The sequence below is a fragment of the Neovison vison genome, chromosome 5, assembly GCF_020171115.1.
Source record: "Neovison vison isolate M4711 chromosome 5, ASM_NN_V1, whole genome shotgun sequence".
Lineage (NCBI taxonomy): Eukaryota > Metazoa > Chordata > Mammalia > Carnivora > Mustelidae > Neogale > Neogale vison.
Window position 1 is genome coordinate 4294806 of NC_058095.1, and position 18407 is coordinate 4313212.

The 18407-nt window shown below is 61.2% G+C and overlaps 1 protein-coding gene across 2 annotated transcripts in view; it reads right to left on the minus strand.

The window, feature by feature from the left end:
* Window positions 1-18407, minus strand: part of SEPTIN9 (septin 9) — a 143206-nt gene that overhangs the window by 112295 nt on the left and 12504 nt on the right. Inside the window, exon 2 of one of the 2 annotated variants that reach the window (XM_044247342.1) lies at window positions 15222-15278. In XM_044247342.1, the coding sequence (XP_044103277.1) occupies window positions 15222-15278 (57 nt within the window). Of the gene's footprint in view, window positions 1-6799; window positions 7494-15221; window positions 15279-18407 lie in introns of those variants that run through there. The other variant, XM_044247344.1, reaches the window with a different exon arrangement.

Sequence of the window (18407 nt, forward strand, 5' to 3'; positions counted from 1 at the left end):
CCAGGCCTCCTGGCTTCCCCTCCCAGCCTGCCGCAGAGGACACAGCAGCCACCGGGCATCCAGGGCCCGTAGCTCCTTCCACGGGGCACCCCACAGGCCTCCCCAGCACCATCTGACCCGGCCCCTCCCCTCACCTTGATGACCCGACCTCAGGGCCTTTGCATTTTCTGTTGTCTTTGCCTGGAAGCTCTTCCTCTGAACGCTGGCCTGGTGGAGTCCTTCTGGTCACACCAATTTCAGCTCAATGTCACCTCCTCAGGGGGGGCCTCCACTAATCCCCCAACACACACACACACACACACACACACACACCAGGTCACAATCCCATCACCTGTTCGAGGCTGCTTCACAGCCTTCGTCTAGAATCATCTGTCGGTGGGCTCACTGGCTAGCTGCTCGGCATCTGGTTCAGACAGAGTCCCACGGGAGCAAGGGCAGTAACCTCCTCACTCCCAGAGGCCGAGAGCCTAGGCAAGCACCTGCACATCACGGGACCTCAAGAAATATTCAGAAAGCGGGCTGGTGTGAACGGGGCTTCATGGCACTGCAAGCGGGACCCCCGCTAGGGGTGACAGGAGGTGAACTCCAAGCAGAAGCTTCCGCACAGACTGTTGGCGGGAGGGGGTAGGAGAGCAGGCGGGAAGCACAGGGCGCTGGTTCCCGCCACCCGCACCCCGCGGCTCGCCGCACCCAGCGGCTCCCACAGACCCACCCAGCCCCAAAGCATGTACTTTCAGAGCTGGTGCCTCTTTGCTAATTTCCTAGGGGTGTGTTGGTTTGTTTACTCAGCTTTGCTCAAGTCAGAGTTTCCTCATTTGTTTAAAGGGGAAAAAAAGAAAAAAAGGAAGGAGGATCTGAAGGTCTAAAGGCAGAAGTGTTGTCCACTGCGAGCTGAAATCCGCGTTGCTATCTGTCCAGAGTTCAAGCTGTGGCCAAGACACTTCTCCAAGCTCAGGCCACTTGTCAGGAGGAAATCTCGCCTGTTTCTCGGTCAGGTCCCACCCTGCCCTTTGCCCAGTCACATGCCCAGCCCCAAAAGCAGCTGAATCTACAGCCAACCCTGTCAGCAGAATCCGCGTGTGGCTGGTGAAGGCGTGCCCGGTGCTGGAGGGCCTTCGGGCAAAGGGATTTGAGCAGCAGCCTCAGGATGGAAGTTTCTGTCGGCTTGGAAGAGAAGACAAGAGGGATGACCAGCTCTGAGCAGGAGGCGTAAGTTTGGATGGCCGAGGCCACATGAGAGGATGTGGGTGGACAGGCTTCCTGAGGAGCATGGGGACAGACCAATGGACACTGAGCCGCACACCCTGCCACACAGACAGCCAGTGTCACATGCAGGCTGGGCAGGGGGAACCACAGAGAATTACAGAAACATCCATACGGTGGAACCCAGAACACCCCTGGCTAGCCTCCACTGTCAGCCCAGAAGGGCCGGGCTTGGGCTGCCCCAGGACGTAGCACATGTCCAGCCATGTTCCAGGCCAGAGCTGAGGCTCTGCTGGCCAGCCTGGGGTGGGGAGGGATTCAAGGCCTGGCCCAGCCCAGGATTTCCCCACTCCCTGCCACCCAGAGGAGCCAGCCTGGGTGTGAGAAAAGAAAAGGAGAGAATCAGGAGCCTTACCTCACACCATATACAGAAATTAACTCAAAATGGATCAAAGGTCTCAACGCCAGAGCCAAAACTATACAACTCTTAGGAAAAGTCACACGAGAAAAGCTTTGTGACAACGGGTATGATACCACAAGCACTGACAACAAAAGGATGAATAGAAAAATGGGATTTCATCAAACTTAAAAACTTCTACGCATCAAAGAACGCCATCAACGGCGTGAGAAGGTAATTGACAGGATGGGAGAAAATACTTGCAAATCGAGTATCAGGTAAGGGATTAATATGCAAGATATAAAAAGAACTCCTATGACCACCAACAACAAAAAACAAATGACCCAATTAAAAACTTAACAAAGGACTCGAAGAACCATTTCTCCAAAGACACACAGATGCCAACAAGCCCGGGAAAGGGCACTCACCGTCTCGAAGCAGTTAGGGAAACGCACGTCAAACCCACAGTGAGATACCACTTGCCATTCATGAGGATGGCTATTACCCAAAGAAATAAACAAGTCAATAAAATAGCAATGTCGCTGAGGGGGTGGGGGAATTGGAACCCTGGTGCCCTGCTGGTGGCAATGGGAAGTGGTACAGCCACGGGGCAAGCCGTAAGGAGCTTCCCACCAAAATTAAACAGAATTCCCACACGATCCAGCAACGCCGTGTCTGCCTGTGGATCCAGTATGTCTGAAAGCAGAGCCTGGAGCGGATATCGGCACACCCCTATTCACAGCAGTAACTGTCACAACAGCCCCAAAGTGGAAACAATGTAAAGGTCTAGCCAAAGATAAAAGACATGCAATGTGGTCTGTCCATAGAGTGGAACCTCATTCTGTCTTACACTAGGAAGGAAACTGACACCGGCTACAACACCACGAACCTTGAACCTGGAAGAGATGATACTAAGTGAAATAAGCCGGGAACAGACGGACAAAGAGTGCATGATTCCATGTCTATGAGGCACCTGGAATAGTCAAGCTCACGGACAGGGAGAGTAGGGTGGGGGCGGCCAAGGGCAGAGGGAAGAGAGAATGGAAAGCTGATGTTCCGTGAGAGCAGAGTTTCACGCTGGAAGGTGAAGTTCTGCAGATGGATGGATGGTGGCCCAACTCTGTGCATCTCATTAAATGCCACTGGGCCATAGGCCCCCAGATAGTTAAAACAGCAATTTGTGCGTTATGCATATTTTGCCCCAATCTTTAAAAAGAGTCCAGCACAGAATTCTGGGGATCCCGGGCCCCCAGCAGGCAGGACGAGGGAGCTCCAGGGAGGAAGCAGGGCCGTCTCCTGGCCGGCTCTTGGAATTCCAACAAGCCTGAGCCCTCCACACCCCACCAGGTGCACATGACACAGTGGCAAAGGCTAGCGGCCACACCAAAATGTCCAGAGGGGGACGACAAGGAATCTGGGACATGGAGTCTTCCGTGGATCCAGGACACCTCAGGATCGGAGTGGGCTGCATGGTGACTCCTCCCCCCAAAAAACACATGCTCACCTGGAACCCCTGAACATTGTCCCATTTGGAAATAGGGTCTTGCTGGTATAATTAAGTTTAGGATCTGGAGATTCAATCACCTAGGATTATGCAGGGACCCAAGTCCAAGAATGAGTGTCCTCAAAAGAGAGCAGCAGCAGAGCTTGGGGACACAGAAGGCTCTGTGACAACAGGCAGAGACTGCATGATGTCCTACAGGCCAAGGACCACCGAGGAATGCAGGCAATTCCTAGAAGCCAGGAGAGGGGTACAGAGCAGCAGCTCCTTCACGGCCTCCAGAAAGAACGAGCCCTGCCGACACCTTGAATTTGTACTTCCAGCCCCCAGAACTGTGGGAGAGTCCGTGGCTACTGTTTCCGGCCGCTCGGTCTGTGGCACTTGCTTTCAGCAGCCCTGAGAAACTCCTCCGGGGGCCAAGTCCCTTGCAGGTCAGAGCCAGAAGAGGAAGGGGCCCAGGAAAGCTACTGGCCACACTTCTCATCTCGGAGATGAGGGAAATAAAGCTGGAGAGGACACAGCGGGTCCAGGCAGCTTGGGACCTGCAGTGTCTGTCCAGGACCAGGGTGACAAGTACCTGGGGGAGGGACAGGTAAGGGGTGTCCAGCCCCCTGCCCTCCTCATGACAGCGGACACCCCTGAGAAGAGCAGACTCCCAACTCCTAGATGAGCGTGCTGTGCCTCACCGTGCCGGGCAGACACCCAACCAAGGACCAGCGATCCAGTGACGGAGCAGCCCTCCCGGGACCCCCGCCGACATCCTTGACCCAGCAGGAGCCTTCCACATTCCCTGCCGGCAACTCACCCACGAGGCCTGTTCCCACCCTCCCCGAGGCCCAGCTGAGCTAAGTTACAGCTCCCCAGTGGAAAGTTCCCTTCTTGGAGATTCTCTCCCTGCTGAAATACAAGCGCTTGGAATGAGATAAAACTGCTTAATTTGTAAAAGCCACAGAGCCGGTCCAGAACAAGGAAAAAAACCCGACCCTTGGCTGGAAGGAGCGGCCTTCTGTGTCTCAGCGGCCAGTCGCTGCTCCATGACTCATCCCTGCCCTGCTGACAAGCCCTCTGGCATCTTCCCGGGGTGGTGGGGGGAGGGGCAGCCTCCAAGAGGGCTGGGGCTACCCCACTGCCCAGGAGGAACCCAGATCCCAGACTCACAAACCTGGCAGGAGCCCAGCGCTGCCAAGAGAAGGAGCGCGCAGAGGGAAGGGTCCTGCACCTGCCTTCCCCGCCCCACCAGCTCCTCCTGGACAGCACTGGGCAGTGGCTGAGAACCGGCCACTTGCATCTCAAATACCAGCCCAGTGAGGCCTGGGCAGTGGAAAGCCTGTCTGGAAGCGGTCGGCGGGGTGCTGGGCCAGGTGGGACATCGTGGCCCCCAGCCCCGCCTCTGCCCGCTGCGTGGGCGGGGACAAAGAAAGTAGTCACAGTGCCTTACAGCAAGACAAGGGGAGAAGGAAGGAGCCTCCGGGGACCCCGCAGAGCAGGCTCAAAGGCCCACCGGCTGTGGGGTGCTGCCTGGGGTCACACCACCCCAACCCCTTTACATTTGAGACTAGGAAACTAAGGCCCCAGGCCACAGAGGGACAGGATGGAACGCATTTCCCAGGGTGGGTGGGGGGCTGCTTAAGAGCCAAGTTACAATCAAAGACCCCGGCCAAGGTCTGAGCAGTTCTGAGGAACATGTAGGGAAAGGGCTTGAGGCTTTCCATCATCAACAAAGCTTGGAAAGAAATAAGCAATTTTCAGCGACAACGCATCCCTACGAGAATTTCACCGATAGTACCCATTCCTCCTCAGGCACGTCCTGAGAGAAAGTCCCCTTTCCATCCCTTGTGGGCAGTCCAGCCGAGGGCAGTGGCGTCTAATGTGGCCATGAAGGCACAGAGCTGACCGTTTTCCAAGGCAGTTTGGTTCAGCTCATGAAAAGCTGCTGGGCTCGGGCTAGCCCAGAAGGTTCCAAGAGGGCTGTCACTTCCCAAGGGTCCCCTCCCCCACTGTGTGTCCTGACTCTCCGCTCCTCTGGGTCACCCATCAGGGCCATGCCTTGGTCATCTGGGAAGTGAAGGCTGGACCCACGGCCACCGGGGCCCTGTGAGCCAGGCTGGTGAAGCAACCGTCCTCCGGAGCCGCACAGGGACCCCGTGAATGTCCCTCTGCACAGGGAACTCAGGCTCCACAGCCCTGAACCAGCTGGCCCGTGTTGCTGAGTCCACACCTTGCCTCCCGCGGGTCTCTATGGCTGCCCCACATCCTGTGGCGGTCCCAGTGGCACAAATGCACACACACGTACACGCACAGGTACGCACACGCACAGGTACGCACACATGCACGCACACACACGCACACGCACAGGCACGCACACATGGCCACTCAGCAGCTCTCTTGCCATCAGGATCTGCTCAGCATACAGGAGGAGCCTCAGGACGGACCACCCTTCCCTCTGGCCTCTTGGGGAGCCCCTAACACACACAGTGGCAAGCAACAGACGAGGGCTACGGCATCTGTGGGGTGACATCCTGAGGCTCACCAGGGTCAGCACAGACTAGCTGAAGCCCAAGGAGAGCCCAGACCTCCCCAGGGGACCCAGGACCCTCACGGGGGCCCGCAGCAGGCAGCGGGCGCAGTAATGAAGGGGAACCGACTCATGATGTCAGACACTGACCGAGTCACAGCGTGTGCCATCGCCGGCTGAGGGGCTGGGGACCCTGACCCAGGACAGGGGGCCATCGAAACAGGATGATTCAAGCCAGAGCAGCCTCCTTTCTCTTCAGATAGGCTCTCACAATGCCCCAATGGCTCCGTGCCCACTCCTTGGGGGCTGCCAGTGAGAATGGCTCATCTAGAAGAGGCTGGATGCCCCAGGAGAGCAGGGATGGGCCCAGACCCTCAAGACCCCTCCAGCCCAAGGACCAGCCGTCTGCCCTCACTCCATGCCCTGAGGTGACACCAAGATGTTTTAAACAGTTATTCTGCTCCAGAATCTGAGTAGAGCCCACATCTGCTGGTTGTCCTGGCCTAGAGCGTCCCTCGGTGACCCTAGAAGATGTCACTCCCCCTCCCCGCTGCAGGGTTCCCGGGTGACCGAGGACCCAAGTGACACACCCAGCTCCAAAGGGGACTCGCTGCCGCTAATGACCCAAGCCCCTGGGCGAATGGGACCAGCTGTGTGTGCTGTGCGTGGGCATACACACGCGCGCACACGTTTGCACATCTCTGAGCACCGGTAGCTCCACCCCTGCAATCGGCTCCTGGGAAGGCACCAAAATGCTGTTTCAGGGAGGAGACCCAGGCGGCTTTGAAGACGGACTTTGGCTGGCAGCTGAAACACAGCCCACACAGTGGGTAAACCAACCAGCCAGGGCCCACAGGCCATCAGCCCAGACCCCAGCAGGCTGCCTGCCCCCTCCCCCCGCCCTTTCCTGCAACCGCCACGGGTCTGGGCATTTACAGCGCCTGGAGAAGCAGAAGTGGCCCGCTGGGGACCGAGCGGAACGGCGAGGGGAAGGAGGGCAGAGCCTCAGTGAGAGCCAGACTTGGTGAGGCTCCGCTCTGGGCAGACGGCACCCCACGGCCTCAGAACAGTCCAAAGGAACAGAAGTACGTCCACACGAATGAATAAAAGTGACCCCCGGGGGCTGATTTCCCGAAGCACCAATATAGCTCTGAGTTAGGGGAGGGGGCTGCGGGGGGCCTACCTGTGATCCGGTCTCTCTCCATTACTACGGATGTATTTAGCAGCAGGCGGGAGTCCCGGCGTCCCCCTTTCCAGAGGCGTCTTCCCCTTCGCACCCCCGACGCCCTCCCTCTTTCGGCCCCCTCCTCCTCCTCCTCCAAAAACACTCTTTGTCTGGTCTAATTTCTTCAATCTGTTGCAATCACGAACGCATCCAAATTACCACATTTCCATGTGCTGATCATATGTTTGTGCCCCAAACTGAGGTAGCATTGTCTCTGCGGATCGGGAGGGAGAAGGGCCGGAGGCCGCGCAGGACAGGAGGCGGGACAGGGGGCGGCCGCGAGGCTCCCGCAGCCCCGGTCCGGCCGGCCCGTCTGGGCTTTGTGCGCGCGCGGGCAGGCTCCGGAGGCGCAGGGTGCAGCGGGCGGCTTCCGGCCTTCTCTCCACCCCCTCCAGCCCCTCCGCCAGGCCTGCTGCTCCTTTTTAATATCCACTTGGAGAAGCTTAACTTAGCCTCTTGGAAACCAGCTCGCAGTCAAATTCCTGGCGACTTCCAAAGTCTTTCATTTTCCCCGGCCCCGCGAGGCGACGTTTCCTCTGGCCGAAGCGTTTGAGAAAAGCCCCGTCGCGGCCTCGCCTTCCCTGCGCCACGGGGGCCCTGCGGCCCGGCCCGACCCCTCTCCCTGCTGGGCCCCGAGGAGGCAGGCGGCCAGGAAGGGCTCCAGAGCACCTGCCCCAACGAGCCCCGTGGAGTTGTCCCTGGGGCTGCCCGGTGACACAGGCCGCAGGCTTGTCCCCGCCCAGGCTGGTGGGGGTGGGGAGGTGGCCCGAAGGAGACTTCCTGGAAGGTCCCAGTTACTCATGAGTCAGTGAGTCCCCAGCTGTCCCTGGGGAGGGAGCCTGGCTCCACAGCACGGCTCCCATACTCAGCACTTCTCTGGGAGGGGCCCCCCAAGGCCTGGGGGGGGCCTCAGCTGTTTCCTACTCTTCCCCTGGACTGGGGAGCGGGTGCTGCTCACCTGGCAAACTCGGGGTGGGGGGGACCAGCACCTGATCAGAGTTGGGGGGTGCTGTCCACGCACATCAGCTGGATGGTGGGGACAAAGTCCCGTCCCCTCCTGCCTGGGACGGGACCTCAGACGCAGTCTCCTATGTGGCAAGGGTGTCTCCTTGGTGGCAGGGGACACCAAACAGGAACCATCTCCCCACTCCGACCCCCTCCAAGCAGAGCCTGGAGGACAGCCCCAAAAGTGGCCTGCCTGCCGAGGGAATGTGGGGACAGTGTCTCAGCCCAGGGAGGTCCCACGAGCTCAAAAATGGCCCCCAAAGATGTCACACACCCTAATCTCTGCAAATGGGACTTTATCTGGAGAGTCTTTGCAGGACCCAACAAAGGGTCCTGATTAGCCGGGGTTAGGAGGGGGAGCCCGCAGTGCAGTTGGGTGCCTTCGCCTCATGCAGGAGGGAGACAGAGAGAGGTCTGCAGAGAAAGGGACGGGAAGGCAGGGCAGAAACCTGATGCTCCCCACCTTTGAAGGCTGGATGCAGCCCCCAGAAGTAAGAGGCCAGGAAATGATCCTTTCCTGGAGCCTTAGGACGGTGGGGAGGGGGGGGCAGCCCAGCCACACCTGGATCTCAGACTCCAGCTCTAGAATGTCGCAAGAACACACTTCTGTTGTTGCGACCCACCAGATCTGTGGTGATGGGTTCAGGGCCCCCAGGGAACACAGACAGGCCCTGTAAACCCGAAAGCCCACCAACCGCTAACAATCCTTGAGCTAGGACAATGGCAATCACGGAGAATTTGGGGGGTTATCCATTCAAATCTCTTCCCCGATTTTGAAAAAAATATTCCTCACTGGTTTTCTTGAATATAAACATAATATGTGTTCATTGTATTGAATTTAGACACGACAGAAAAGATACAAAGAAGAAACCCCTTTAATACACGTGGGATGGGACGCGCCACAAGGCAAGCCAGCCCAGGAGGGCCCCACAGACAGGTCCGCTGGTGGGAATCCGGGGTAGGCCAGGCTTCAGGCTGGCCATGGGCCGCCCCCCCCTTTCCTGCAGGCGCCCAGCGCTCTGTAGTAGTCCTCATGGCTGAGCACGGCTCTGACCCTCGGTGCTTCCCCGGCAGAGTTTGGCTCAATGTCCATCCTCCCCCACCCCATGCCTAAAAATCCAAGCATTCTGGCCCAAGCAGGGGAGCGTTTGAAACCAAAAACCTGGCAGCACCAATTGGCTCCAATGAGGCCCGTGTTAGTCAGGAGCCAGCTCAGAGGCCAGGCGCAGAGGTGGGGTGAGGCCAAGCCGTGGGAGAAGGCGGCAGCCAACCCCCCGGTGCTCATCGAGGCTGTGTCTAGGCACCAGCACTGTCCACACCCAGCGGGGGAGGGGAGCAACAGGCCTGGCCAGGCCGGGGGACCTGCATCCCCCAAAGTGGGTTCCCCACGTGGCTCTCTCCTCCCCTGACAAGGCTCTGTGGTTACATAAACTAGATGCAGGCCTTAGATGCCTCCCGCGCATTAGCATAGTAAATGCGAGAGCCCAGCCGTCCCTGTGGGGGGCTGGCTTCCTTCCACCCAGCACTTTCCAAATTGGACCAACACCTGCCACCTGGGGGAGGCAGGACCCCCTCCCCCCACCGTGGCCACAGCCTTGGGAAATTGCCCCCACTCCCAGCCTCCCCTGCCAGCCCGTGTCCTGGGGTGGGCACCGTTGCCCCACAGCCTCTTCTCGACAGTTTCTAAGATGGTATCTCTGTCCTTTACCCCCCCCAACAGATCTGCACGCACCTCCCCCACCTCCCCAACCCCCCATCCCCCCACCCCCGCCTGCAGACTCCTCTTCACCATCCATGTCCCCATGCCCTGCGAGGGGTGTGTAGGGGAGAGAAGGAAGAGCTGGGGGATGGCTTGGGGGGATGGCTTTCTCGTTAAAGGCAGGACTTGGGGGGCCCTCCAGGAAACACAGCCACAAGCCCCCCCGCACCCCATGGGTGCTACGAGGCATCCCCGGGTGCCCTGAACTGCCCCCGCCAGGCCAGGAGGACGACTCCCGTGAAGGGCACAGCAGGGGCCCCTGGACCAACATGGCCTCGTTCCTGGGGTGCGCGTTCTGAGGAGGGGCTGTGGGGACACGGGGACAGAGGAGCCCGGCGGAAAGGACACTTCCTGAGGCCCTGGGCTCAGGCTTCCCACCCCCTCTCGCCGCCCCCTGCTCCATGAGACGCTCTCGAATCTTCCATAATCAGCTCCAAGCTACGGGGAGCTCTCACTCTAAGAAATGACTTTTCCGTTCATTTCCTGCTCATCCCTGACTCCAGCACCGAGGTCGGCTTCCCTGAGTCAACACCGAAGGCGCTCCATCCTGAGGCCTCCCGCGGCCCCTCCCGCGGCCGCCGCTGCCCCCACCGTACCTGCCAGCAGAGCGGGCACCCCCCCTCCCCAGCCTGGCCCGGCAAGCAAGGCCCAGAGCGAGGCGGGTTCGGGGCTGGGGCTGGCTACCTTCCTCTCAGGAACCTTCTCTCTACTCTTTACTGAGCAGCAAGTTTCCGCTGTTCCTAAATAAATACAACCCAGCTACTCTCTGCCTTGGGAACGGCTGCGGGGTTTACAGGTGCGAACAGCCCGGGCCGGCCCATTGCTGTGAGAGTTCTTCCAGAACAGTGTGGAAGGGAACCAAGACAATGGAGAGGGGCGGCCCAGGCGCGGCTGAATTCCGCCACAAACAGGTCTCAGGCTCAGTCACCCATCCTGGGCAGGGCCGGGGCCGGAGCCGGAACCTCGTGCCTCCAGGAGAACCCCACTGCCCCTGCGGCACAAGGGGACGGAGGAGCACCGAGGCCCGGATCTCGGGAGCATCTGCCCCGCAGCCCCTGGGGTTGAAACATCTCCCCAGATTACCGAGAAAGCCCACACAGGGCTAGTGTCTTCCCCTTCCTGCCGAGAGCCCAATGTTCTGCCCGCTCGCTCGCTCGGTGCCCAACACGTGCTCGCAGGAAGAACAATGAACTTGAAGAGCCAACGTGTTGGCTTTCCCGACCAGCTCGGCCCGACAGAACGTTCTGCGATGACGTCAACGTGCTCTATCTACCGCCTTCAATGTGGGGGCCACGTGTGCCCACTGCCGCAGGGCTGCGCTGCTCCCAAATCCTCCTCCCCAGAGACACCGCATTCTCAATGAATTTCTTCACCAGAACACGAAGAGAAAAGCTACTTTTCAGCCAACGCAAAAGAAGGCTGACTTTTCTATTTTAAACTCATTCTTGGGCCCATCACCCCAAGCTTGTCCTTCCCAGTTGAATGCAACAGTATTTGCAGCCTGCGAGCCACGTGCCGTAAGAACATCCAGCCCTGTGGGCCGGAGGACACAGAAACCCCCAAGGCCAACGCTGGAGATGGACAGGTTGGGTCAAAGTCAAGGCCTTCAGAAGTACGAAGGTACAGGGACTGTCCCGGCACCGCGGCCGGGGGGAAAGCCGGGAAGGCTTCCCCGTCTAGGAGGGAGGAGGGGGCAGCAAGAGCCTGGAAGGTGAGACAGGTCAGGCTGGGAAGCGCCTTGAACACCGTCCTGGGCTTTAGTCCATCCCGTGTGGAAAAGGCAACTAGGGGTCCTTTAAGTAAGAGGCCATGACCAGGTCGGTTTCAGATAATCACACGGATGGAGCCTGTACGCGCAGGCGGGTCTCGGTAAATGCCACTGACCGCCGACGGGGCCAGCGGAGCGTCCGTGGGGAGAAGGGTGAGGACGCGGGGGGCACGGATGCCTGACCGCGCCCCGGCCGTGAGGCAGCCCATCCAACGGTCACTCGAGGGCAGAGGGAGTTGAGAAGGTCTCGGTGACGGTGCTGGGGGTGGGGCAAAGGTCAAGGACGACGGCTGAGATTTCCTGCTTGAGGACCTCAGTGGACGGCCGGGCTGAGACCCGAGAGAAACAGAGGAGGAGCGGGTGTCCGTGGGTGGGGAAGAGCAGCACTAGCGAGGGGTGCCTGTGGGAGCCTCAGGCAAGGCCCACGGGCAGCCAGACTCTGGCAGTGTCTTCCTTGACCAGCGCCCCACCGCCAAGCCACACTCTCCCCCTCGGCCCACATGGCTGGGACGCCGGCAGCCGGGCCCCGCGTACAGCCGGGCGTCCTGAGAGCGAGGCAGAGAGCTCCCCGGGGCCGGGAGCAAGGAGGGGTGTGCGAGCCTGGACAGAAAGACTGGGGGGGGCAGGAACACCCACCAGGGATGCCGTGGGGCATCCACTCGTGACGCGTAAGGGCAGAGACACGGCCCAGACAGCAGCGTTTCAGGGAGACCCTTCTGCGGGGAGAGTGCCGTCCGCCCACCCGGGCCCAGCGGGATGTGCATGGGCTTCCTGGGGCTGCTGTCTCAGATCGCTATGACGGAGAGCTTAAAACAACAGAAGTGGATTGTCTCCCCGTTCGGGAGGTGGAAGCCCAAAATCAAGGTTAGCAGCGGGGGCCGAGCTTCCTCCAGCGGCTGCGGGAAAAACCCTTCCTGCGTCTTCGAGCGTCCCTGGGCTTGTGGCCACCTCCCTCCATCTCTGCCTGTGTCCTCACGTGGCCTCCTCCCCTGTACCTCTCCCCTTCCCGTAAGGCCCCCCGCCATCGGCCTTAAGAACCACCCGAAGTCCAGCAGGATCTCATCTCCGGGGCCTTCACTGACCGCGCTTCTAAGAGATGCATTTCGCAGTCGGGCCACTTTCTGAGGTTCCGGGTGAGCAAGAATTCTGGGGGGACATTAGTCAACTCCCTACAGCAGGGATGAGGCCATCCATCTCAGAGGCACTGGGAGGAGGAAGAGCGGGACACGGAACACACCGGATGTCCGGGCACAAAGAGAGGCTCTGAGGAGTCCCAGGGGGACAGTCGGGCAAGGCTGGCGGGGCCGGCCGTGGGAGGTGAGGGAACCGGCCGAGGGGAAACGCTGTGCGAGCTGTGGGAACCAGGGCAAAGGTTGGCCAGAGACAGTGGCCTAGAGGCAGCGACCCACAGAGGCCGCTCGAGGCTTGTGGGAGAACACACCGGAAGGCCACTTGGGAGGTCAGAGTGTGGGCATCCGCCTGGGGACACACATGTGTGCATGGGGACACGTGAGGATGTTTCCAGCGGCGCCGAGGACAGAGGAAGGCTTCCGCCGACCTCCAGCAGCAGGCCCACGCCACGGAGCCATCGCCCACGGGCAGTACACACGAACAGGGCTACCCGCGCCGGCGAGGACGATCTCAGAGACATCCCGTCGCCTGAAAAAGCAGAGCACCTTCGAGCCGACGCCCCTCGGACGGCCGACAGGCAGCTGCTGGTCCGCAGGGGGAGACACATGTCGTCCAGACACACAGCACACGTGCGCCGGCAGTGACCAGGGAGTCACCCTGGCAGGAACAGGCACAGGGAGGGTCCCCCGGGTGCTCACACCGCACCTAGAACACCTTATTTCTCAAGAAGGCCAGTGGGCACACGGCTGGCTTACTTCATGCTTTCCAGTCTTTTTACTGGGTCTACCAATCCCATTTCTTCAAGATGGGCAGAAAGTAAGGTCATAGGAGGGTGGACCTTGGGCATGGCTCGAGCTGGTGGCCTGTGGCTTCTGCCAGCATCGGCCTCGTGAAGAGCCTGAGCTCAGAGAGGTTGTGCTGGGATACAGCCCCTGGCCCTCTGGGAGGACCAGGGGTCTGGGGTCCCGGACGCAGGAGGCCAGGCCGAGTGTGCGACAAGAGGTCAGGCTCGGGGGAGGGGAGGGCAGGTGGCGGCTCCAAACAGGGATCCTGCAAGGGTCAGAGGGACCAGGGCACCGAGAGGCTGGGGGTCCAGGGAAGACCCCCATCGGGACCCCAGTCTTAGCTGCGGGACGGCTGGGGTTAGAGAAGGAGCCAGGAAGACAAGGAAAGGGTGTCCCGAGGCAGAGCCCGCGCAGGCCCCCACAGAGAGGATTTTGTGTGTCAGCAGGCGGTCCCAAGAAAACCCAGATCGCGGGCGCACAGCTCTGGGCTGCAGCAAATTATGCCTTAGGCTTCCAAGCGGACCGTGGCAGCAGCTGCCAAGTGCTGACGGCACAGAACTGGCCAGTCTGAGCCCAGGGAAGCAATGGCCAGAGGAGACTGTGTCCACATGGCCCAGGGCGCCAGTCTCCGGACCTCAACCCCAGAGCTCAGCAACCTGTCCCTGGCCCCGGCACCAGGCGAGGCCCCTAGACCTGGCCCGGCTGCTGGAAGGGCAAAGAAGCAGACCAGCTGCGGGGCCCCAGAGGAAAGTTCCCCAGAAAGACAGGCCGGGCCGTCCAGTGGTTAGTGGCCCGACGTGGCTGCAGGGGGCGGAGCTCTTGCGTAACCGCGGATGTGAATCACTCAGCCGCCCGGGAGACCTCCAGCCGGGCGTCACCCTTCCCTTCCCACACCCAGCCCCGTCCTGCACCACAAGGGGCCTCAGACACAGCCGTAGGGACATCGCGGCCTGTGCATCCACATGCCCCTGATACTCCCACCCCCGTTCCCTGCCAGGCTGCCCCTCGGCTGCCCCACAAGCCTGGGGGTGCCCAGCCCGTGGGCAGGTGACACCTCAGACGGACAACCCTCGCAGAGGCTTGCAACAGCCCCCGAAGAAGGCTCAGGACACCCGGGGAAGGAATTCTAGGGGTAGCCGGAATGATCCAGACCGGGCTAACTACACAGCTGCTAGCTACACGCAGTTACGAGGAATTAATCTAAAAGAAGTTAACTGCATCATTCCATGCACGTGAATGAATGAATGAAATGAATGTCGTGTATTCCTCACGTGGTTGGTAGTCACGTGGCCACTGTGGCTAGATGCGGAACAGACCCACCGGCAGGGAGAGCTCCGCAGGGCAGGGCTGGCCTAGGAGGGCAGGGTGTGGGCTCCAGGGGAGGCGCGTCCCTCCGTCCTTCACCTCTGGGCCCCAGTGTCCTCTTTGGAAAGAGGCCGCCCGCACGGACACATAGAGAAGAGGCAGAGGGAAGAACTCGGCCAAGGCGACCGGGAGACCACTTATGTGACCCTGGTCCCCGCTGCCCGCCCGCTCGGTTGCCGGAGCCCCCTCAGGGCGTGGGAAGCAGCAGGGGTCCGTGGCTGCTCAGAGTCCAAGCCTCCTGCCCGTGGGCTGCCCGTCCCTCCGCGCCTCTGCTGGGGCAGCCCAACAGCATCCACACCCGCCTCGGTCCTCTGTCCTCTGTCCCCCACACACATGCAGCCTGCTCCCTGGGCCAGGGCTGCCTCCCTACAGAGGCGCTTCCGCTCCCACGAGGCCCACCTCTGGCAAACTGTGCTCAGCGGGCCTGAAAGCCACCTGAGTCGGAGCCATCAAAGACCAGGCCTCCCTGGGTGGCAGGCGAGCCCCCCCCCAGCCCCCGCTCACCTCAAAGGGCTGGGCCAGAAGAACGGGGGGGGGGCGGGGGTCACAGCTGAACAAGCTACTCACCTGGGCCGGTGGGGTCGCCGAGCTTCCGGAGACGGTTGCTGGAGGTCCGCGTGACTCCTAGAGACAGGGGTAGAGGGCAAAGGTCACACCGGGCCGCACGGGGTTATAACCTCGCCCGTGCTCTGCAGGGGGCTCCAGGATCGGAAACCAGCGGCCCTGTTCCTCCCCCGTGACACCCTGACCCAGCTGCCACCCGCAAGGACAGCCACTGCCTTCCGGACTCCGGCGGCCGGCGGGCACCAGGCCGAGCCTTTGGAGCAACGTTTCCCGCCCAGCTCTCACTCCCGTCTCACAGCTGCCTTTCAGCCGGGCTGAGCAACGCGCCTGGGGCCCCACAGCTACTAGCAATTGAGCCCATCAACCTCCAAAACCCAGGCTTGGCCAAGTGGCCCCCCCACCCCGACTGTCCGCAGGACCGTGAGGGTGCTGGCGCCCAGTCAGGCTCCCGCCACCCCCGGGATAAAGCAGGTCGACCCGCATCGTGAACTGAGATTTCCCTGCACCCGGGGCGCCAACCCAGCCCCTCTGCTCTGGGGCGGGGCAGAGCCGGACTGGATTCGGGAGCGTGAAGGACGGGAGCGGGTCCCTCCCACCACCGCAGGAGGGGACAAGGACAGAGCCCCAGGGGAATGCGCCCTGTGCTGCAGGCGCTCGGTCCCGACACGCAACCCCCGGGTCCGGCGCGTGCTCTCGGGAGAGGTTTACAGCAGGCAAGTCCGGACTCGAGGGGATTTGGGGAGCTGCTAAGCCAAGCAAACCCGGAGCTGCCAGGAAGGGGATCCACGGGAGGGGCAGGAAGCGCGGCTGCTGCTCCAGAAGCGGGGTCCCCGGGCCACCACGCCATCCCTTGGAGCTGTAGGGACACCCCACGCTGGCCAGCAGAGGCCCTCCCCACACACAGCAAGAGGAGCAGAGAAGGGGTCCGGGGCTAACCCAGAAACCTCCCGGCCCCCCACCCAGAATGCTGGCCTCAGAGGTGCCGTCCTCCAGAGAGGCCCTTGGAACATTCATTTATTCCACAAACTCACTCCTCAACGACGGGCCACGGGGAGGGGATGCAGCCGGCATTGTTCCTAGCGGTTCCAGAGCTCCCGGCGGGCCAACCTGCACCGCTGGCTTCGTGCCTGGCTCCCCGGGGACTCACATGCTCTCCACGTCCGGAGGACATGGATGGGTTGAGCGCCGAGAACAGAACGTGTGCGGCTCGTCCCGCAGGGTCTAGTGTTGACAGACACCAGCCGCCAAGCCCAGGTCTCTTTCCAGGGCTGGGGAGAACCCCAAGATGCGCCCCAAATGTTGAACCCAGATGCGGTGAAACAACGCCAAGGGATGCATGTGGTGGCAGGAGATCCAAGGGCCTGAAGTGACCAGCGAGGCTTTGAGGAGGCAGGGAGGGCCATGCTGACCCTTGCAGAAGGCTCGGGGGACGCTGGGCGGTCATGGCCACGTCCAAGCACCGAGGCTCTGGGATGGTCACGAGCTCGTATCCGCTCCCCACACACCCCCACCGAGCAAATGCTACCACTGCCACTTCAGAGCAGGGAGGCTCGGACACCCCCTGTCTCCTACAGAGCCCCCCGCCCCACGCCAACACCCCGTGTCATCTGACTGCAGGCAGTGGCATTCCTCGGCCTCCAGGACGACACGAGCCCGTCCCCCACCGCTCTGTTTCTCTGGTGAACCCCGACGATTATAGTGACCTCACCCGGCAGACACACAGGCCTCCCTCCACCGTCCCCGCCTACTCGGATGCACATCTGCTCACCGCCGAGCGGTGACTGCGATCCCTCCTCGGACGTCCAACCAGAGCACAGGGTCTCCAGGCCAGCCCTGCCGGACAGGAAGCCTGGGCCGCGGCCTCAGGCCTGCTCGGGCAGGTCCCGCCTTGGACTTCCAGAACGGACAGCTCTCTTTAGACAGGGAGAGGTTGGGCCTGAAGTGGCTTTGGTGGGCTTTCCAGGGCAGGGAGGGGTGGGAGGGGACAGGCCCTGCTCCTAGGGCTGCTGAGGCCTGAGCACGGGCATCCCCGGCCTCCGCAGGCCTCCCTTCCACGATGGCTGTCACCTCTCCCCTGAGCGGGAGCAACATAGCAGGAGAATCACCATCTCATCATTACGTCCTCACACACACACACACACACACACACACACACACACACACACACACGAGCCACTCAAAGGTCCCACTGCCGGGCTAAGAGTGGCACCAGTGAGCCACGCTATGCCCGCGAATCCAGCGAGTCCCCAATATGGAAACCGTACAGGGCGAGGAACAGACAAGGAACGGGCCCAGCATTCCTGTGGATTGACTCACTTCCGGCTGCGACTCCCCCTGGGCCGGCGGGACGCCCACCCGTGCCCCTGCCCCTGTCTCTGGCAAAGGTAAAAGAGATCCCATTCTGGTTCCATAGGCCCCCCCCCGCCCCCGGGCATCTGGTCCCCAAGCTCCCTTCTGGGCTCGCTGCTCCCCAAACCCGGGCTGGGGCTGGAGCCATGGCCAGGAGGAAAACAGCATCTGTCTCAGATTTCTCGGGTGGAGTTTTGTTTTATTTGTGCTGTTTATTTTTCCAATTTCCCAAAACACATGGCTGGTGCCAGGCAGCCCCTGGCACGGAGAAGACACCGGGCACGTTGGTTCCCAAGCCGGGTTGGTGGCGGCCTGAGGTTCCCACCCTCCCACAACATCCCTGCCCAGCGCAGCCAGCCCGCTCCGCCTGGCCTCCGCCCGGGAGGGACACACGGCCAAGAGCTACCGAAGCCCAGCTCCATGGACCTCATCACTCAGGCCCGCGTCGGAATGAAGAGTGAAGAGGGAGCCGGAGAGGCCTCCAAGCCGTCTAAGCACTCAGTTGCTCCAGTGGAGAATTGAGTTATTTTCATGTGATTTTAAAATAAAACATATTCTGAAGGAAAGGAGGCGATTTGCAATTTGGCTGTCTGGAGGGAGTTCCCAGAGGCCCAGGAGGCAGGGAAGCCAGCAGTCCGAGGAGGAGCAGGGTTCAAATCCAGGGTTCGCCAGGGACTAGCTGCAGCCCTGCACCCCAGGAAATGCGGTCCCCGTGCCAGCGCCGGCTGCCTGACCCGCAGCCCGTGGACAGAGCGGAGCGCACGCACACGGGTGACCGAGGTTAAATGGGGCCACATGCTGTGGGCACTCGGCACAGCACCTCGCGTGAAGTAAGCACTC